This window comes from Schistocerca serialis, chromosome 8 (assembly GCF_023864345.2).
Source record: "Schistocerca serialis cubense isolate TAMUIC-IGC-003099 chromosome 8, iqSchSeri2.2, whole genome shotgun sequence".
NCBI classification, from domain to species: domain Eukaryota; kingdom Metazoa; phylum Arthropoda; class Insecta; order Orthoptera; family Acrididae; genus Schistocerca; species Schistocerca serialis.
In genome coordinates this window covers 479,799,154-479,822,256 of record NC_064645.1, presented here as the reverse complement: position 1 = coordinate 479,822,256, position 23,103 = coordinate 479,799,154, and the positions used below count along the sequence as shown (strand labels likewise).

The 23,103-nt window shown below is 45.8% G+C and overlaps 1 protein-coding gene across 1 annotated transcript in view; it reads right to left on the bottom strand.

Annotated features, from left to right (window-relative positions):
* Positions 1–8,035: 8,035 nt before the first annotated feature.
* The window catches only part of LOC126417082 (translation initiation factor IF-2-like), a 56,739-nt gene continuing 41,671 nt past the window's right edge, over positions 8,036–23,103 (bottom strand). Inside the window, exon 3 of the mRNA XM_050084975.1 lies at positions 8,036–8,500. Within this exon, the coding sequence (XP_049940932.1) occupies positions 8,036–8,500 (465 nt within the window). The remainder of the gene's footprint in view (positions 8,501–23,103) is intronic.

Sequence of the window (23,103 nt, the reverse complement as noted above, 5' to 3'; positions counted from 1 at the left end):
ACGAAGACAATTTCAACATGGAGAACTTTAGAATATACAAAGGAAAACCATCGAGCCAACTGAAAAACCTGTGGCTTTTTGCACAGGATTTGCAGTACACAGGTCAATCACGGACAGCATAATCGACTTTTCGTCACCAAACGAAAAATCGCACCGTCACAGCGAAATCAGTCAACAAATCCTACACAATAATCAACGAACATGCACCGACTAATGACTACAACAGGAAAAACCCGGACGAAATTGGTGACTTCTGGAATACAATGGAAGAAACTATCAGGAAAATTCCTGCACATAGAGTCAGAATAATACTGGGAGACTTCAACGCTAAGCTCGGAAAAGAAAAGCAATACAGACATACCACAGGAAAACATACTCCACACAGGACACAAACAAAAATGGAAAACACCTGATAGACCTTTGCAAAAGCCACGACCTCGCCATTATGTCAAGAAAATTCAAGAAACCAACACGGAAACTTACCACCTGGAAATCCCCCGCGGAAAGCAAGAACTACAAATCAACCACGCATTAGTCCAGGAAGACACACAAAAGAAATTTTGAACACAGACACACTTAAGGGCTACTTCTACTCACTCAGACCACCACCTACTACAAATCAGGATTCGTCTTTTGCCCCCCCCCCCCCCCCCAAGAAAAAGCTCCAGAAGAACAAAATTGTTAGACCAGATACAGAATACCTTACTTTAAACCAGACACAACATTCAGGAAGAATCCGAGAGGCCACAAAACTAGCACAAGCACCAAGCTTAAGGAAACACCGTTGGTGGAACCACACATGTGACCAAGTTATTGACCAACGAATCAGTGCATGAAAAAAATTTAGTAGCAGTAAATCCCCAGAGAATTGGATGAAATTCCTAAAAACACAGAAGCAATCAAGCAAAATCATTCGCAGTGAAAAACAACAGTACTGACGGAGATCGAATCGGCCTTCACGAAGAACAATACGAGAAACTTCTACAGAACGTTCAGAGAAAATATAACTGGATATCAACCACCCAACTTTTACTTCAGAAGACCGGATGGAACCATAGAAACCAATAAGAAAAACAATTGTGACATTCTGGCAAAGTAGTTTGAAAAACTCGTCAATACGGACCCCCCTACGGAAGAACTGATGACAGAAACGAGTACGTACAATCCAGATAGTGAACCTCCAACTCTAGAAGAAGTTAAAGAAATAATCCAGTCACTCAAGAATCACAGAGCACCAGGAGAAGCCGGTATCATCGAGGAAATCTGGAAGTTACAAGACACAGAACTCACAAAAGACATCCACAGGATCATGGAAGATATCTGGGAGACCACGAAAATTCCTGACGACTGAAAAACTGCCTTGATACACCCACTACAAAAAAAAGGTGACAAGACTGACCCGAACAACTGCAGACGAATATCCCTACCACCGGTCACACACAAGATCCTGTCTAAAGCTTTCCTAAACAGACTAGAATGCCAGACCGGCCACTTGATTGGTGAATACCAAGTAGACTACCGTAAAGGGCTATCTTGTGCGGAACAAATTTGGAAGCTGAGTATGATTTTACAACATAAACAGAACCTGATCATTACCCTTGTCGACTTCAAAAGGGCGTACGACTCTGTCGACCGGAAAACTCTCTTCAAAATTCTAGCTGAATACAAAGTAGACAACAAAACACGGACTATCATAGAGAACACCTTGATCAGCACGACCTCCAAATTAAAGTTCTGTGGGGAACTATCAGAGCCCTTTGAAATTCGCACAGGTGTCCGACAAGGCGATGGCCTCTCACCTCTCGTTTTCAATCTAGTGTTAGATAATGTAATAAAAGGATGGGAAATATTACAACAGAGGATAACCTTAAGAAACCTGCAGATTAAATACTTGGCTTTTGCAAACAGTTTGGCGATTGTCACGAAAGGTATAAACGAAACAAAAGAAGCTATTGAAAAACTACACGAAACGGCTTCCTAAACTGGACTACAGACACAGTTTATGAGCATAAACAAACTTTCATCCCTGAACACAAATTGTGGCACGATTTACAAAGCGGCAAACTTCAGATACCTAGGCGAAACACTACAAACGAGCGAACATAACAGAGACTCAAACGAAGAAAGAAAAACTAAGCTGGAAAAGGCATAAAAAGTAGTGTGGAATCATTACAACAAGAAGTCTATCTCACAAAAAGCCAAATTACGCCACTGCGACATGGTGGTACTCCCCGAAGCACACTATGCAGTAGAGACCACACTAATCCTAGGGCATATACGTATCAGACAACTAGAAAAAGTAGAATGGAAAATACTTAGGAAAATATTTGGCGCAACTAACAGAAGTGGAATATGGATCAAGAAACCTACAAATTAACTATACAAACATACGGAGGCAATCACAGAAAAGGTAAGAAAACGCAGACTAGAAGTCTATGGACACCTACATGGAATGCCATCACACAGACTGACCAAACAGTTCTTTGGCTGGGTAACCACTAGAAACAACAAATGTGTGGCAGAAGTAAAAAACGACCTGAACCAATTCATTATCACACCAGACACAATAAACGAAAGAATAAAATTAGCGCTACAGTCGCAAGTTCGAATCCTGCCTCGGGATTGAATGTGTGTGATGTCCTTAGGTTAGTTAGGTCTAAGTAGTTAAAAAAAAGGTTCAAATGGCTCTGAGCACTATGGGACTTAACATCTTAGGTCATCAGTCCCCTAGAACTTAGAACTTCTTAAACCTAACCAACCTAAGGACATCACACACATCCATGCCCGAGGCAGGATTCGAACCTGCGACCGCAGCGGTCACGCAGTTCCGGACTACAGCGCCTAGAACCGCACGGCCACCGTGGCCGGCGTTTAAGTAGTTCTAAGTTCTAGCGGGCTGATGACCTCAGCAGTTACGTCCCATAGTTCTCAGAGCCATTTGAACCATTTTTTTGAATAAAATTCAAAACACCTTTAAGAAAAGTAAACTACATAAGATACACTGTGACAAACGAACAGGTGTAAAATGGACCGAAGAACGCAAACAAGATCACAGTCGGAAGATGAAAGAAATATGGGCAACCATAAAGGCAACCAAGATGAAGCTGAAGACACGAAGCCGACAAGAAGCATGGACAGAAGACCGGAAACAGAAACACAGCGAGCGAATGAGGGAAGTTTGGGCAGCAAGGAAAGCAGCAAAAGGAACTGGCCATGTAGTTTAGTCCAGCTGCACTCTTTAAGGGCAAAACGCCAATTATATATATATATATATATATATATATATATATATATATATATATATATGGGGGAAAGAAATACAGTAGAAGAAAAATGGGTAGCTTTGAGGGATGAAGTAGCGAAGGCAGCAGAGGATCAAGTAGGTGAAAAGACGAGGGCTAGTAGAAATCCTTGGGTAACAAAAGAAATATTGAATTTAATTGATGAAAGGAGAAAATATAAAAATGCAGTAAATGAAGCAGGCAAAAAGGAATACAAACGTCTCAAAAATGAAATCGACAGGAAGTGCAAAATGGCTAAGCAGGGATGGTTAGAGGACAAATGTAAGGATGTAGAGGCCTATCTCACTAGGAGTAAGATAGATACTGCCTACAGGAAAATTAAAGAGCCCTTTGGAGATAAGAGAACGACTTGTATCAATATCAAGAGCTCAGTTGGAAACCCAGTTCTAAGCAAAGAGAGGAAAGTAGAAAGGTGGAAGGAATATATAGAGGGTCTATACAAGGGCGATGTACTTGAGGACAATATTATGGAAATGGAAGAGGATGTAGATGAAGATGAAATGGGAGATATGATACTGCGTGAAGAGTTTGACAGAGCACGAAAATACCAGAGTCGAAACAAGGCCCCCGGAGTAGACAACATTCCATTGGAACTACTGACGGCCTTGGGAGAGCCAGTCCTGACAAAACTCTACCATCTGGTGAGCAAGATGTATGAAACAGGCGAAATACCCTCAGACTTCAAGAAGAATATAATAATTCCAATCCCATAGAAAGCAGGTGTTGACAGATGTGAAAATTACCGAACTATCAGTTTAATTAGTCACAGCTGCAAAATACTAACACGAATTCTTTACAGACGAATGGAGAAACTAGTAGAAGCCAACCTCGGGGAAGATCAGTTTGGATTCCGTAGAAACACTGGAACACGTGAGGCAATACTGACCTTACGACTTATCTTAGAAGAAAGATTAAGGAAAGGCAAACCTACGTTTCTAGCATTTGTAGACTTAGAGAAAGCTTTTGACAATGTTGACTGGAATACTCTCTTTCAAATTCTAAAGGTGGCAGGGGTAAAATACAGGGAACGAAAATCTATTTACAATTTGTATAGAAACCAGATGGAAGTTATAAGAGTCGAGGGACATGAAAGGGAAGCAGTGGTTGGGAAGGGAGTAAGACAGGGTTGTAGTCTCTCCCCGATGTTGTTCAATCTGTATATTGAGCAAGCAGTAAAGGAAACAAAAGAAAAATTCGGAGTAGGTATTAAAATTCATGGAGAAGAAATGAAAACTTTGAGGTTCGCCGATGACATTGTAATTCTGTCAGAGACAGCAAAGGACTTGGAAGAGCAGTTGAATGGAATGGACAGTGTCTTGAAAGGAGAATATAAGATGAACATCAACAAAAGCAAAACAAGGATAATGGAATGTAGTCTAATTAAGTTGGGTGATGCTGAGGGAATTAGATTAGGAAATGAGACACTTAAAGTAGTAAAGGAGTTTTGCTATTTGGGGAGCAAAATAACTGATGATGGTCGAAGTAGAGAGGATATAAAATGTAGACTGGCAATGGCAAGGAAAGCGTTTCTGAAGAAGAGAAATTTGTTAACATCCAGTATTGATTTAAGTGTCAGGAAGTCATTTCTGAAAGTATTCGTATGGAGTGTAGCCATGTATGGAAGTGAAACATGGACGATAAATAGTTTGGACAAGAAGAGAATAGAAGCTTTCGAATTGTGGTGCTACAGAAGAATGCTGAAGATTAGATGGGTAGATCACATAACTAACGAGGAAGTATTGAATAGGATTGGGGAGAAGAGAAGTTCGTGGCACAACTTGACCAGAAGAAGGGATTGGTTGGTAGGACATGTTCTGAGGCATCAAGGGATCACCAATTTAGTATTGGAGGGCAGCGTGGAGGGTAAAAATCGTAGAGGGAGACCAAGAGATGAATACACTAAGCAGATTCAGAGGGATGTAGGTTGCAGTAGGTACTGGGAGATGAAAAAGCTTGCACAGGATAGAGTAGCATGGAGAGCTGCATCAAACCAGTCTCAGGACTGAAGACCTCAACAACTACATATACACTCCTGGAAATGGAAAAAAGAACACATTGACGCCGGTGTGTCAGACCCACCATACTTGCTCCGGACACTGCGAGAGGGCTGTACAAGCAATGATCACACGCACGGCACAGCGGACACACCAGGAACCGCGGTGTTGGCCGTCGAATGGCGCTAGCTGCGCAGCATTTGTGCACCGCCGCCGTCAGTGTCAGCCAGTTTGCCGTGGCATACGGAGCTCCATCGCAGTCTCTAACACTGGTAGCATGCCGCGACAGCGTGGACGTGAACCGTATGTGCAGTTGACGGACTTTGAGCGAGGGCGTATAGTGGGCATGCGGGAGGCCAGGTGGACGTACCGCCGAATTGCTCAACACGTGGGGCGTGAGGTCTCCACAGTACATCGATGTTGTCGCCAGTGGTCGGCGGAAGGTACACGTGCCCGTCGACCTGGGACCGGACCGCAGCGACGCACGGATGCACGCCAAGACCGTAGGATCCTACGCAGTGCCGTAGGGGACCGCACCGCCACTTGCCAGCAAATTAGGGACACTGTTGTTCCTGGGGTATCGGCGAGGACCATTCGCAACCGTGTCCATGAAGCTGGGCTACGGTCCCGCACTCCGTTAGGCCGTCTTCCGCTCACGCCCCAACATCGTGCAGCCCGCCTCCAGTGGTGTCGCGACAGGCGTGAATGGAGGGACGAATGGAGACGTGTCGTCTTCAGCGATGAGAGTCGCTTCTGCCTTGGTGCCAATGATGGTCGTATGCGTGTTTGGCGCCGTGCAGGTGAGCGCCACAATCAGGACTGCATACGACCGAGGCACACTGGGTCAACACCCGGCATCATGGTGTGGGGAGCGATCTCCTACACTGGCCGTACACCACTGGTGATCGTAAGGGGACACTGAATAGTGCACGGTACATCCAAACCGTCATCGAACCCATCGTTCTACCATTCCTAGACCGGCAAGGGAACTTGCTGTTCCAACAGGACAATGCACGTCCGCATGTATCCCGTGCCACCCAACGTGCTCTAGAAGGTGTAAGTCAACTACCCTGGCCAGCAAGATCTCCGGATCTGTCCCCCATTGAGCATGTTTGGGACTGGATGAAGCGTCGTCTCACGCGGTCTGCACGTCCAGCACGAACGCTGGTCCAACTGAGGCGCCAGGTGGAAATGGCATGGCAAGCCGTTCCACAGGACTACATCCAGCATCTCTACGATCGTCTCCATGGGAGAATAGCAGCCTGCATTGCTGCGAAAGGTGGATATACACTGTACTAGTGCCGACATTATGCATGCTCTGTTGCCTGTGTCTATGTGCCTGTGGTTCTGTCAGTGTGATCATGTGATGTATCTGACCCCAGGAATGTGTCAATAAAGTTTCCCCTTCCTGGGACAATGAATTCACGGTGTTCTTATTTCAATTTCCAGGAGTGTATAATTGGCGTTTTGCCAATATATATATATATATATATATATATTCCTCCCCTCCATCTCCTCGTGTTCCCTGTCTCCGTCCATCTCTTCCTTTCCACTTTCTATGCCCATTTCCTCCCACCCCTCTATCCATCACTTCTTGCCGTCTCTCTCTCATACTGAGCCTTGCTTATTGTTATTGCAAATTCATATTCTGTAGTATCATTCAAATCATAAGATGTAATCTGTACATACAACTATATATATATATATATATATATATTATTATATATATTACATATTATATATATTATATATTGTATATGTGATATTATGTGGATGTAAACATTAATATTTAGAAAGAAAGATGAAGAAAAACTGTTAATATTCGAAAGAAAAGTACTTAGGAAAATTTTTGGATTTGTATACGACGAAAGTAACATGGTATGGAGAATAAGAAGAAATGAAGAATTAAGAGGGCTGTACAAACACCCTAACATAATCGAAGTACTCAAGAGGAGAAGGTTGAATTGGGCAGGACATATAATAAGGATGACAGAGAATAGGCTACCTAGAATGGCATTCAGCAGAACAATAGATGGAATGAGAGGAAGAGGGAGACCCAGAATCAGATGGGGGGATAACATTCAGGACGACACAACTAGGATGAGCAGCAACAGCAACTGGACAAACAGCGCATTGGACAGGCAGAAGTGGAGGAGGCTCATAGAGCAGGCGTATGGTCGATAAGGCCCTTGCCACATCTAAAGTAAAGTAAAAGTAAACAACAATAAGCAAAGCTCAGTATCAGATAGAGAGGACAAGAAGAGATGGGTAGAGGGGTGGGAGGAAATGGGGATAGAAAGTGGAAAGGAAGAGATGGACAGAGACAGGGAACACGAGGAGATGGTGAGGGAGGGGGGGGGGAGAAGATTGACATGAGGGGAGGAGGTGATGGACTGAAAGAGGGGAAGAGAGAAGGGGCAGGAGGAGATGGAGAGATGTGGGGGGATAAGGTGGTGGATAGAGAAAGGGGGAAAGGTGACAGGCAGAGGAGGGGAAGGATGAGGAGATGGAAAAATATGGGAGAGGAGGAGATGGAGAGAGACAGGGGAGGGGAGAAGAAGATTAGAACACATGTCCAATTCCCATAAATATTAGAAGTCTGTACTTTCTCTTTTCCTTCTTTTCCCTTTAACCTGACTGAGACACAGTAAGACCTCGTGGGGAATAGCTAGTGATATGTAATAATATTGTACTCTAACAGTCTCTCCAGTAGATGTTATGGAGTCTCTTGTGACGTTCTTAACTTGAAGCATCATAAACTTTGTTTTTAGCTGTAAAGTTTTTACGACGTGAGCGGAGCTCGCGTTCTCGCTTTTGCCGGGGGCTTTCATGCGCAGCGAGCGCAAGTGCGAATGTCAAGGGTACCCACGCGCGGGCTGCGCTGCAGGGGAGTCGGTGGTGGTGGGGGGTAGGCGCGGCGCCGGGGGTGCGCCGGACGCCGGGGGATGCTGCGGCGCGGCGCGGCGGCGCAAGGTCACGGCCGCCGGGCGGACACGTGGCGCCGCGTGGGCGACGCCGGGGCTCTGCCAACGGCCGCACGTGCGCGCCGCCGCCGCCGCCGCCGCCGAGGGCGGACCGTGGGCGGCCGGCGCGTGCAGCCGGGGGCGGGGGCGGCGCCCCTTCGCCGGACCTCGCTTTCGCCGTAATTTGCTGCGGATCGCCGGAGCGCACTCCGCCCGACTCGATTTCTGGTTTATCACTGCCCTGCAGACGCAAATTACATCTTCCGACAGCCACGCAGCCTGTTAACTCCTCTCGTCGATCCACAACAGCTTAACAGCACTTGACAAAACTCTAGGTGAAGCACGCGGAATGGGATGGGGAAACGAAACTTCACTGGTTGAGAGGACAAGTGACTTTATTACAAAATAGCCTCAAACTGACGAAGAACACGGCGGTACGAGCCCACTTATCAGTATGACGTTGCAGTGCCACTCTCCTGGATGATGCAGTGATTTGGTTGGGAAGGGTGTCATAAAGCCGTTTTGTGCTCTTTTGAGACAAACTGGCTCGCAACAGTTGTAAATCGTGTTGCAGTGTGGTGTGAGCGAGGTCTGGCTAAATTGCTGAAATGAGTGATAGCGAGGCCCTATACCACCCGGACCCCGCTCTGTCGTGGCGTTCCTACATAGGATCCATGATGCAATATCAGGACATGTACAGGCTTTCTACCGACGGACCTGACGAGTTTTGTGGCGACATGGCTAAACAATTCCATTGGGAAACTCCTGTGAATTCAAAGTTCCACTCATACAATTCTGACATCACCAAAGGACCAATTGATGTTCTAGATGCTGGTACTGGGATGGGATATTCGTCTGATAAGGTTCCTTAGATATTCTACCGGGGAGAGTTCTGCAGTCCTTGCTGAACATGAGAGTAGCTTAATAGCAGGCAAACACTGCATAGAGGTATGTGTCACGTGTAGACGGGCATTGTCCTGTGGAAATATGGCATGGAAATACTGTTGCATGAGAGGTAACACATGAAGATGTAAGATGTCTGTGATAAACTTTTTTGCCGCCAGAGTTGCCTCAATCACTACCAGTCGAGACCTGAAGTCAAACCAAATGACTCTCCACACCATGAGGCCAGGAGTAACACCACTAAACCTCTCCAAAACATTGGAACAATTAGACTTCCTCTCAAATCGCCACCATACCCGCTGACGACCGACCGATACGGTGCAGAAGTTAGCACGTTGGACTCGCATTCGGGACGACGACGGTTCAAACCCCTGTCTGGCCATCCTGATTTAGATTTTCCGTGACTTCCCTAAATCGGGGCAGGCAAACACTGCGATGGTTCCCTCCAAATCCTTCCCTAATCCGATGGGACCGATGACCTCTCTGTTTGGTTTCCTCCCCCGAATCAACCAACCAACAACCCGCTGACGATGGTAATCCGCGGTAGCACAGATCATCGCTGAACACAAAGCAACACAGTTCGTCAGTAGATCGTGCTTTCCTGTCACAGCACCACTGGAAACGCAGCCGTTTGCGCTATGGTGTTAACGCAGCCTGCGCACTGGACGGTAATTCCCGTGTCCGGCAATTGCTAGTTTCTGACCAGCATGCGTGGAGACACAGGCTGTTTCAGGCCTTCCATTACTTGTTATCGAGTGACAAGCACGGAGGTGAAGGAGTTACAATGTGCACAGTGCTGCGATCCTGCCTTGAGGAGGTCAGAAGTTGTTGCCCAGAACCTTGTCGATAACAGCCCTCACTCCCCCACGCATCCCAATGTCGAGCCACTGTCACAAGCAGATGTTCCACAAATCTGGATATTCCACGATTCGACCAGCTGCTAAATGGAAACTAACGGTGAGGGATCCGTCCAAACTCTTTCAGATGCTGGTAACGCTGTATCACAGCAATACGCAGCATCTTAGTGTCCTTCACAGTTATTACTGAAAATCTAACGTTTTCATGCCATTTATATTTCCTCTAGTGTCGCGGAATAGTAAAGAGTTGGAAACGTGGAATATTGTCAAAGTTTCGTTGCCTATGCCGAGAGCCAGAGGCAGTAAGCTAGGCAAGAGGTAGGAGGATTGCACATATGTCGGAATGTGTCTTCACACAGGGGCAATGGCCTGGTTACACACAACAGGCGAAAAACAACTGCTTAGCACGCGGGTTTGTGTTAGACGGAGACTTTCATACAGTGCAAGTCAGAGGTATAACGTCAGCTGTACTGCATTTCACAACTTCGCGTAAGTCTGCCGTAACAACACGTAACTCTGTCGCAAGAACACCTAAGTGGCGAGTACGACAGATGAATCAGCAGTATAAGTGGAACGAATGCGTTCATTACAAACGAGCGTGACGTCAGGACGACGCTCTTTCTTCCTTTAAATACGCCAGCTTTTATAGCAACAAGGCACTCACAGTTAGATGTGTACTGGGTCGCTGCGTAGCGCCCAGCTCGGTGATCGACATGTTAATCTTTATTAAGGAGATGTTGCAGTAAGGGCAGCCCATCCAGCAACAGACGTGAGGGGACAGTACCAGCTCTGGTCCTCTCTGCTGCCGCTGTCAATCATCAACCCAGGATTAGCAAACATCACAGCAGACTCGCTCACCGCGGATGGTGACCACATCAGTGAGCCGTCGTCGAGATTGTGCGGGGCCTAGGCCCTGTGCATCCTCCGTCACAACCGGGTGAGCCGACGACGCTGGGGGATTGCCGCCTGTTCCGCCCGTCCACCGCGGACGAACCAGCAGGAGGAGCAGGGAGGAAGACGGGGTGGGATAGAGTACACTCCGCACTACGAGAACGCCTCTCGTGCCGACAGCGGCGGGACTCCAACCCGGAGCCTCTTGCTGTCCGCAGCCGAGCCGGCCGCCCAGCCGGGCGCCGCCAGCCACACGCGGCTGAAGTACGAAGTAAGGACATTCCTTCACTACGTCACAGCACGCGGCGCTGCGTTAGCAAGACTGTGCGCCCCGGATCTGGTGTCATCCCTAGGAGTCAGCGAGGACTTTTCTCACCAGTTCTGTTCCGCACCTCCTCATTAGTTACGTGAGCTACCCACTTAGCCTTCAGCTTTCTTTTGCAGCACCGCATTTAAAAAGCATCTATTCTCTTCTCATCTCAAATCTTATTGTCCAAGTTTCACTTCCATACAACGCTACAATGCAGAAAAATATCTTCAGAAAATGCTTTCTAGGACATAAGTCTATATTTGATGTTAACGAACTTCTTTTCTTCATAAACGCTTTTTCTTGCCATTGCCAATCTACTATTTATATTCGCTCTACTTCGGCCGTCATCAGTTATTTTGCTGTTCCAAATAACGAAACTCATCTCATACTCTCTCGTTTCCTAACCTAAGTCCCTCAGCATCACCTGATTTAATTCGACTACATCCCCCTATCTTTATCTTACATTTGTTGATGTTCATCTGTATACTCCTTTCAAGACACTGTCCGGTTGTTGCAAGTCCTTTGTTGTCTCTGACAGAGTAACAGTCTCATTGATAAACCCCTACGTTTTTATTTCTTCTCCCTGAACTTTCATTCCTGCTCCAGATTTTTTTTGTTTGCTTACTGCTTGCTCAGTGTACAGATTGAATAACATTGGCAATAGGCTACAATCCTGTCTCAATCCCTTCTCCACCATTGTTTCCCTTTCAAACACTCCGACTCTCATAACCGCCGTCTGGTTACTGTACAACTTATAAACTGCCTTTCTCTCCCAGCATTTTATGCCTCCTACCTTTGGAATTTCAAAGAGAATATTTCAGTTAACTTTGTCAAAAGCTTTCCATAATTTTGCAAATGTTATAAACGTAGATTTGCCTTTCCTTAACGTATTTCCTAAGATAAGTCGTAGGGTCAGTATTGCCTCGCTTGTTCCAACATTTCTACGGAATCCATACTGAGCTTCCCCGAGATTGGCTTCTATCAGTTTTTCCATTCGTCTGTAAAGAATTCGTGTTAGTAATTTGCAACTATGACTTATTAGACTGATAGTTCGGTAATAGTCACAGCTGTCAGCACCTGCTTTCTTTGGATTTGGAATTATTACGTTCTTGAAGTTCAAGGAACGTTCTTGAAGTCCGATGACGTTCCGTCTGTCTCATACATCTTTCACACCAGTGGAAGAGTTTTGTCATAGATATCTCCCCCAAGACTACCTGTAACTCTGACGGAATGTCGTTTACTCCCGGAGCCTTATTTTGACTTAGGTCTCTCGCAGTATCGTATCTCCTATCTCACCTTCATCTACGTCGTCTTTCATTTCTATAATACAGTCTTCAAGTTCATCCCCCACATATCGACCTTATATACACTGGTTTCACATTTCAGCTTCACCTTCTTTGCCTAATGCTGGTTTTCCATCTGAGCTCTTGATGTTCATGCATTTGCTTCTCTTTCCTCCAAAGGCCTCTGTAACTTTGCTGTAGGCGGTACCTATCTTTCCCCTAGCGATATATGCTTCTAAATCCTTACATTTGTCTTGGTGCAAATGGCTCTGAGCACTATGGGACTCAACTGCTGTGGTCATAAGTCCCCTAGAGCTTAGAAATACTTAAACCTAACTAACCTAAGGACAGCACACAACACCCAGCCATCACGAGGCAGAGAAAATCCCTGACCCCGCCGGGAATGGAACCCGGGAACCCGGGCGTGGGAAGCGAGAACGCTACCGCACGACCACGAGATGCGGGCTACATTTGTCTTATAACCATTCCTGATTAGCCATTTTACACTTACTGTCAATCTCATTTTTTATACATTTGTATCCCTTTCACTGGCTTAATTTGCTACATTTTTGTACTTCCTTCTTTCATCAATAAAATTCAATATCTCCTGCGTTATCCAAGAATTTCCAGTAGACCTTGCCTTTCTACCTATTTGACCCTCTGCTGCCTTCACTATTTCATTTCGCAAAACTACCCATTCGTCTTCTACTGTATTTCCTTCTCCTGTTCGAGCCGACAGTTGCAGATTGCTCACGCTTCATCTCTGAACAATCTCTGACTCTTTCAACTTATCCAGGTCTCAGATCCTTGGTTTCCGAACCTTTTTGCTATTTCTTTAGTTTTAATCTACAGTACATAACCAGTAAATTGTGGTCAGAGTGCACATCTGCCCCTGGAAATGTCTTACAATTTAAAAATCACGTTATGCCTCGTAATGTACTGTCCATGTTAATACATATCGCTGAAACGAATATCTCTCTAGGCTAGCTCTATCGAACGGTTACGTAAAATTCCACTTTAAAAATAATTTTGTTTGTAACGGGAAACAAACCATCGCTTTATCGGTGTCGACAGGAAGCTTCGGTTTGTTTCCAGTTACAAACAAAACGATTTTTAAATGAGAATTTTACGTCGCCATTTGACGGAGGGGCGCAAATTAGTCTAGTGCGATATTCATTTTATTGATATGTGTTAACAGGGCCAGTGAAACACGAAGAACAAGCAGTACTCCAGCAGCAAATGAGCAGCACTGCTACGTGGAAGTAGCGGTCATCGCGGGTCAAGGCAGTGCCATAGTTGCTGGAGAGCTGGTTATTTTTCGTGTTTTACTGTTCCTCTAAATACACTCAATAAAAGGAATATCGCACTAGATTAATTTTGGACCCCTCTGTCGAATGGGGACGTAGAATTCCCCTTCTAAAACTCGTTTTGTTTGTAACGGGAAACAAAGCGACGCTTTTCGTCGACACTGGGCGTCGGACGTACACTACGCTCGTTCGTCCTGTACTATAGTATTTTTGTATTGTATGGGATCCTTACCAGATAGAACTGACAGAGAACATCGAAAAAGTTCAAAGAAGGGCAGCTCGTTTGGAAGTATCGCGAAATAAGGGAAAGAGTTGGGGTGGCAATCATTAAAACAAAGGCATTTTTCGTTGCGAGGAGATATTTTAGAAATTTCTGTCACCTCTGAATGTGAGAATATTTCATTGTCGCCAGTCTACAAAGGGAAAGGTGATCATCATAATAAAATAAGGGAAATGAAGTTCGCACAGATTTAAACGTCCATTTTTCCGTGCGCTAGTGGAACGGTAGGGAAATAGCCTGGAGGTGATTTGGAGAACCCTCTGAAGTGTGGATTGCAGAGTAGTCAGGTAGATGTAGATGCCATCGTAGCTCACTCAATCATAACAGCTGAGACGTGCAATCATATCAAATGACTCCTCATGTAATGAAGCCTGGAGTAATGCTGCTGTGTCTCTTCAAAACATTGGAAGAACGGGATCTCTCCCCACATTGTCACCATACCCGCCGACGATAGCCATCAGAGGGAGTGCTAGTCACGCATTTACACGATCTGTCACCATTCATCAGCAGTCCATGCTTCCCAGTCATGGCACCACGCCAAACGGAGCTGTTTGGGCGGTGGTGTTAACTGCAGCCTCATAGGTAGTAATTCCCTAGACCAGTTGCTGCTAGTCTCTGACCAATGATGTGGGATGACACAGAATGTTGCACAGACTCCAGTACTTGTTGTCGGATGACAGGCGCAAATGTGGAGGGGTTAAGGTGTATTTGATGCACGGTATGGGGATTCTCCCTTCTGGTGGTCATACATGGGCGACTGGAGCCTTGACGAAGAGTACGCCAGCCTTTACTTTTCCATGCAGTCCTACATTGAGTCACCATCACATCTGAATGCCACACAAATCTGGATACTTAACAGTTCGACCAGCTGGTCAATGAGGCCCCTTTCAAACTCTGTCAGGTGCTGATAAAGCTGTCTCATATGAATGCTCAGCATCTCTGTGTCCTTCAATGATCACTCAACACCGGACTCTGTTCACAGTCTTTACACAGCCTACCAGGCCTGGTCACAAACACGAACAACACGAAGTCACTCTGGTGACCCTCCATTCTAATCGAGCAAGAAAACTACAACTATTATCATTTATATACCCATGGACGGCGCATCTGTGCGAAATTACGTTGACTTCCAGCCATATCTTATAGGTCTCCAGAATGAGATTTTCACTCTGCAGCGTAGTGTGTGCTGATATGAAACACACAGTTTTAATCTGCCAGGAAGTTTCATATCTTATAGGTGTCCCAAGCATAGCATCATTCCTCTCTTGTATTTTAAGTTTTCATTGAGTTATCTCTTAGGTCCACGTGGTAGTAAAAGTTCTCCTAGAGGTCTATAGCTGACAATTGGATGTCACTGAGGTAGACGTTCATGCTCATTGTAACTTTTGTGTTGTCATTGCCACTGTAGAGTGTTGCACCAGGGGAAGCAAGGCAGAGGATGTTGTTAGGTGGCCGGTATCCTCTTTCTACAACACAACTGCGTACATGTATTGACAGGGTTCTCTATATTCCAGAACAGAAAGCTACTCATCTTTAAGCTAGTTCATAGTTGTGGTACAAGATTGTCCGTAATTGTTCACATTAGCCGCACTGCTGGTGAAGTACAAGTCCCGCTATAAACTCTACACTCTCGTAGCCGGTGACGTGAACTGACAAATGCCAACTAGAATAGTGGCAGACTGAGATTGTGGCTGACAGGGCTGGCGTAAGCTGTCACCAGCACAGAGGTCGGCAAAGAGGTTGCGAGAAGATCGATAGCCGGCGCTGGATCGATCATACCTATCAGGAGAGAGGCCTTGTAGTTGGGTCAATATAGAAACACTTAGGGCCGTGTGATGTGAAGCTCCATTTTCAACAATGGCCTTTGAGTGGTGTGCTCCGAAACACTCGTCTGCACCAGTAATGTACTCTGTCGTCATGTCTGCCACAGATCGCTGCCTATCCTGGATTATACAGTGGGGCATCCTCCGACATCTACGCTTTCTGATGAGACGTGGTCATCCAGTACCACACGGCCTACTCGGTATTCCACCATCCTTCAACCACTTTCCACAGGTGCTCACGACAGCAGTGCGCCAACAGGCGACCAGCTTCGCCGTTTCAAAGATTCCAGACGCAGCGCCACAACAATGTGCCCTTTGTCGAAATCGCTTATATCAGTGGATTTCCGCATTTGCGGCCCGTATCTCCGTTATAATGGCTGCCCATTCGTCTCTCTTCTGATTACATTCTTTCCTTGGTGCGTCCCTTACTGCGTCACGTGCTCGCAAGACCACCAGGAGGCACTCAGCCTCGTGGTGGTCAGTAGTCATAATGTTTTGGTTGATCAGTGTGCACTGAGGTGACAAAAGTGATGGGAAGCGATAAACTGAAATACAGGGCTATTACAAATGATTGAAGCGATTTCATAAATTCACTGTAGCTCCATTCATTGACATATGGTCACGACACACTACAGATACGTAGAAAAACTCATAAAGTTTTGTTCGGCTGAAGCCGCACTTTAGGTTTCTGCCGCCAGAGCGCTCGAGAGCGCAGTGAGACAAAATGGCGACAGGAGCCAAGAAAGCGTATGTCGTGCTTGAAATGCACTCACATCAGTCAGTCATAACAGTGCAACGACACTTCAGGACGAAGTTCAACAAAGATCCACCAACTGCTAACTCCATTCGGCGATGGTATGCGCAGTTTAAAGCTTCTGGATGCCTCTGTAAGGGGAAATCAACGGGTCGGCCTGCAGTGAGCGAAGAAACGGTTGAACGCGTGCGGGCAAGTTCCACGCGTAGCCCGCGGAAGTCGACGAATAAAGCAAGCAGGGAGCTAAACGTACCACAGCCGACGGTTTGGAAAATCTTACGGAAAGGGCTAAAGCAGATGCCTTACCGTTTACAATTGCTACAAGCCCTGACACCCGATGACAAAGTCAAACGCTTTGAATTTTCGGCGCGGTTGCAACAGCTCATGGAAGAGGATGCGTTCAGTGCGAAACTTGTTTTCAGTGATGAAGCAACATTTTTTCTTAATGGTGAAGTGAACAGACACAATGTGCGAATCTGGGCGGTAGAGAATCCTCACGCATTCGTGCGGCAAATTCGCAATTCACCAAAAGTTTACGTGTTTTGTGCAATCTCACGGTTTAAAGTTTACGGCCCCTTTTTCTTCTGCGAAAAAAACATTACAGGACACGTGTATCTGGACATGCTGGAAAATTGGCTCATGCCACAACTGGAGACCGACAGCGCCGACTTCATCTTTCAACAGGATGGTGCTCCACCGCACTTCCATCATGATGTTCGGCATTTCTTAAACAGGAGATTGGAAAACCGATGGATCGGTCGTGGTGGAGATCACGATCAGCAATTCATGTCATGGCCTCCACGCTCTCCCGACTTAACCCCATGCGATTTCTTTCTGCGGGGTTATGTGAAAGATTCAGTATTTAAACCTCCTCTACCAAGAAACGTGCCAGAACTGCGAGCTCGAATCGACGATGCTTTCGAACTCATTGATGGGGACATGCTGCGCAGAGTGTTGGCGGAACTTGATTGTCGGCTTGATGTCTGCCGGATCACTAAAGGGGCACATATCGAACATTTGTGAATGCCTAAAAAAACTTTTTGAGTTTTTGTATGTGTGTGCAAAGCATTGTGAAAATATCTCAAATAATAAAGTTATTGTAGAGCTGTGAAATCGCTTCAATCATTTGTAATAACCCTGTACAGATGACGGTAGTATCGCTTACAGAAGGTATAAATGAGTAGTGCATTAGCGGAGCTGTCATTTGTGCTCAGGTGATTCGTGTGTAATGGTTTCCGATGTGATTAAGGCCGCGCGACAGGAATTAGCAGATTCTGACGGCGGAATGGTAGTTGGAGCTAGACCCATGGGACATTCCAATTCGTAAATCGTTAGCGAATTCGGTATTCCGAGATACACAGTGACAAGAGTGTGCCGAGCCTACCAAATCTGAGGCATTACCTCTCACCACGGCCTTTACTTAACAACTGAGAGCAGCATAGAGTTGTGAATGCTGAGAGACAAGCAACAATTCACGAAACGATCTTAGAAATCAACATGGGACGTACGACGAACGTATCCGTGTGGCGTTAATGGGCTATGGCAGCCAACGACTGACGCTAGTGCTTTTGCTAACAGCACGTGTGTGGCGCCTCTCCTGGTTTCGTGACTGTATCAGTCGGACCGTAGGCTACTAAAAAACCGTGGCCTGGTCACAAGAGTCCCGATTTCAGTTGGTAAGAGTTGATGGTATAGTACGTGTGTGGCGCACACTCCACGAAGCCATGGATATAAATTGTCAACAAGGCATTGTACAAGCTAGTGGTGGCTCCATAATGGTGTGGGCTGTGTCTACATGAAATAAACGGAGTCCTCCGGTCCAACTGAACAGATCATTGCCTGGAAATTGTTATGGTCGGCTACCTCGAGACCATTTTCAGCCATTCACGGACTTCATGTTCCCAAACAATGCACCGTGTCACTGGGCCATAGCTAATGGAACATTTTAGAGAGTTCAGTTGGTGCACGAAATCTTGCATCGGCAACACTTTGCATGGCTCAGTATTACCGCAGGGTGACTTCCAACGACTTGTCGAGTGCATGATGCGTCGAGTTGCTGCACAACACCGATATTAGAGTTGGAATTAGAATTAGATATAACTTTTGTCACGTCTTTGTATCTCCAGTGGTCACAGATTCTTTTCTGTCCAGTTTACATAACTTGTTATTTTGAATACCCTTAAGTAATCAGGGCGACATGTTACACATGTTAAGTGTAATAATTGGTCTGCCAACTGTGGAGACTTCGGCCCTCTCCACACACGCACATACGTGCTACCAGTGTAACACTGTAACAATAAATACACTGAAGCTCTAAAGAAACTGGTATAGGCGTGCATTTTCAAATACAGAGAGATACAGGGTGGAGAAAAATTGTGTCACGAAATTTTAACCCTGGATAGTTGTTGCCAGTAGGAACCAAAATTACTAATGTTGTGCAGGTCGACGTCGCACCATTTTTAAACTACGGGAACTTGGCGCCACGCATTCAGAGTGGCCGCGGGATTGCCCTGTTGCCGGATGCTCTGGACAACACATGACCGTGAATGCTTTGCCTGCCGGAGAACGCGATGTATCGAAAGGGGCCCGCACGCTCATTGGTATCGCGCCAGCCTGCCACTCTGGGGGCCTGGGAGCGAATCCGCGGGGTCCCAACACATCCATTGTAGTTTCATGATAAGACTTACCGGGAACAAACCCGCCAACAGCTGTCAGTTCGAGTACAGAAAGTCTTTTACAAATTGTGTTGGCCCTGAAAAGGGCCTTATTTGCAGCTAGGACATTGTTTACTTAAAGCGGGTGGTCCAACTGACGACCCTCTGACGCGGCACAAGCTTGGTAAAGTCGAAAGGTGTGCCGAACTCTGTCAAAGATTCCTGCCATTGTAAGAGTGATTAGCGGCGTGCTGAATGCGATCCATTAATTCCTCTTCGTCTCTAGGTTGTTTGCGTCCGGATGGGTGAACTAGAACCTTGAAGAGTCTCCAAAGGAAAAAGTCCGGTGGCATGAGGTCTGGTGATCGCGGGGGCAATGTCCTACGAGCACCTCTGCCAATTACCCGGCCGTCGAATTCATTTAAATATCCGCGCACAGTACGACTGTTATGTGCGGGCGTCCCATTACGCTGCAACCACATGCGTAGCCGTATGTCCAGGGGAACACCTTCCAGCAGGCCACGTAGAAAATGGCTCTGAGCACCATGGGACTTAACATCTGAGGTCATCAGTTCTAGAGAACTTAGAACTAATTATACCTAACTTAACCTAAGGACATCACACACATCCATGCCCGAGGCAGGATGCGAACCTGCGCCCGTAGCGGTCGCGCGGTTCCAGACTGAAGCGCCTAGAACTGCTCCGCCACCACGACCGGCTGGCCAGGTAGAGTTTCTTGAAAAAATTGAAGGTAATTTGCCTCGGTAAGTCGAGGAGGTAGACGGACCAGCCCACTCAGATGGTCACCCACAATGCCTGCCAAATGCTGACCGAAAATCGTTCCCGGTGGCCGTGGACGTACGTGACGTGAGGATTTCCTTTTGCCCAGTAATGAACGTTTCGAGTTTTGTAGTGGCCATCCCGATGGAAGGTGCACTAGTCGGTAAACAACACAGTGGCGGCGAAGTTCGTATCTCATGCTGAGAGGCACCCACATGCCTTGCTCATACTGTGGCATCAAGCAGTCAGGCCTGCAAGATGAGTGGTGTGCCAAGCGAGTGGGTTCATTCTTATTTATCGAGTAACATGAACTCTAGTACTCACACTTAAGTTACAAGTTATCCTCCTATATGATTAATACGCAACGGAAACACGCATCTGACTATCAGTAATTTACAGAGCTTTGGCTGTACACTACGCACTGGCAATACCACATTTTCTTTCTGTCTTTTATTTAACGGCTTTTGTCAACACGTGGCCACCGCACTGAATATGAATGGCGCACACATTATAAATTCGGTACATTATGACAACATACAATTCCAAGGAAAAGTCCACCAATCTTTTTCTTTTCACTATCTTATTTATTCCGAAAAATTCTCTAACCTAAACACACAAATTCTATAACCTACAACAATAACACATGAGAAATTCCGCCCAGTGGGCATGGCTTTACATTGGTGAATCTCTATATTATGGTCTCGTAATTATTTAACGCTACAGTGCACTTTCTGGGTAGGATGGTGGATCTTTTATTATTTCTCACACTTCGACTCTCACAATCATTATCACGAAACTTTCCTCCAGACCGAGCAGTACAGAAGGAACACGCATAACCCACTAATCTTTTGAAACTACCTCGCTACTGTCCCATGCAAACCACACATACCCAAATTACATGACATACACCACACTACAATATGAAATACTACACAGGGAATAGTCACAACATTATCACTTTCAGCTTTCCCACTTCAATTAATATTTATCCCAGTTTCACACGACACTGCCCCACTTCGTAATTCTACTTTCCTACTATGAACTCTGGAGATATATGCACGTATTCCTGTGCAATGCAAGCCAAGTGGCGTTGCTGGATAGACGGCCGACTCACCTTGCTTCTCTCTCAGAGTTTGAATCTAGTGTCACACGGAATCATATCACGCAAAGTAATATTAAGAACATATTCATCACACACGCGAGTCCTCAACTGATACCATGGACGAGTACTTCTCTTTATCCTTTGTCTCATACACAGATTGAGACTCACACAGTACTCACCACGTGGAAGTACTCGTCTCTAATTTCAAGTCCTGCACACGCCATTCCTTAAATATTTCAACTTATGGTACACACGCTATTTCTTAAATATTTCAACTTATTGTACATACGCTAGTAATTCAGCTTAACTTAAGCACACGGAAGTATTTCAACTTATTGTTACACGTGGTTTCATTGTGACCGTTGCTCACTTCCGAAGATTACTACAATCCCATTAATATTACCTGCCTGACATTTAATTCTCCCCACAAAAGTTCCTGAAATAGAGATATTATTATTTCAAACTACTCTTAAATATTCCACATGCATACCATGTCTCCACTCTTTTGTCTTTACAGAGCACAACTAAAACAGGTCTTAATAGCACAAGATCCAGCGGCAGAGTGCTTGAAACATGGCCGTTGTCCAGGTCCTCTCGCACCTTTGCTGAAGTGGGGGAGCACCTTGCTACCATATTGGTCAGCCACATTTCAGGCGCTCAAAGCTCAGGTAAATTTCATCTCTTTGGTCCCACCAAAGGTGGCCAAAGGATCGTCTCAAAGATGATCATATATTCACATTCACTATCTGTGGTTAGCAGACGACCATACATTCATTCATTTCACAGATCTCACCAAACTGGATGTAGGGATTTACTTTGTGGGAGTGCACATGTGATCAATTAAATAAATAAATTGTCATTCTTTCCCACACTGGTATCCGGCTTCGCTGTATTAATTGAAATTGAGTTATTTTACCAAAAAAATGTGTCGTTCTGACAAAAATAATGAAGTATGTTGTACCTATTTTCAATGTCGGGCGGTACTGTACCCTTTCAATGCAACACGTCGCAGAAATCACTGGAAAAACCCTAGGATGTATTCATGGCACAGGATTTAGGTGGAAACTAAATTGATACTGTCATCCCTCAAAACCTCCCAGACTAGCCGATGAGTGATCCCCCATGTCGTATCCAACACCTCGAGTACTTGTCATATTCCTCGAAGCACTTGAGAATAGTCTCTTCAAACGCAGCATCCCGTCGCGTTCGAGGTCTTCCAGCATAACCATGATATACCGCCAACGAGCCTATTTCGCCAAGTCGCTGGTGAATTGCTGTAAACGTTTGCGGGTGTGGGTGGCTTCTTGCTAGGTACCGTTCGTCATACAACCGTCGAGCTTCATGCGCATTTCTTTTGGCTAGAGCATAAATAAAAACCATATCTCGTTGTTCATCAAACGAATATTGAGCCGCCATGCTTACTATATGACTAAATCGCAGGTGACGTGTGTGTGCTCCTAAGCGAAGCTTACTTGTGAATTGCCTCTGACGTGAGGTGGAGACAAATAGCAAGACATATTCGACACTTGTGCTTATGACGTTGGGCAATGGCAATGAGGGGGCGAGGGAGGTTTGTATGTGTGAACCGACAAACAAAGCGCTCCCCATCAACCGACGAACAGCAACAGGGCACTCCTACTCGGAGCGTGTGGCGCAAAGTTGCCGTAGTTTAAAAATGGTGCGTTGTCGACGTACACAGTATTAGTAATTTGGGTCCCTACTGGCATCAGCTGTCCGGGGTTAAAATTTCGTGACACAATTTTTCTCCACCCTGTATAAACAGGCAGAATACGGCACCCCGGTCAGTAACGCCTATATAAGACAACAAGTGACTGTAGCAGTAGTTAGATCGGTTACTGCCGTTTCAATGCTATGTTATTAAGATTTAAGAGAGTTTGAA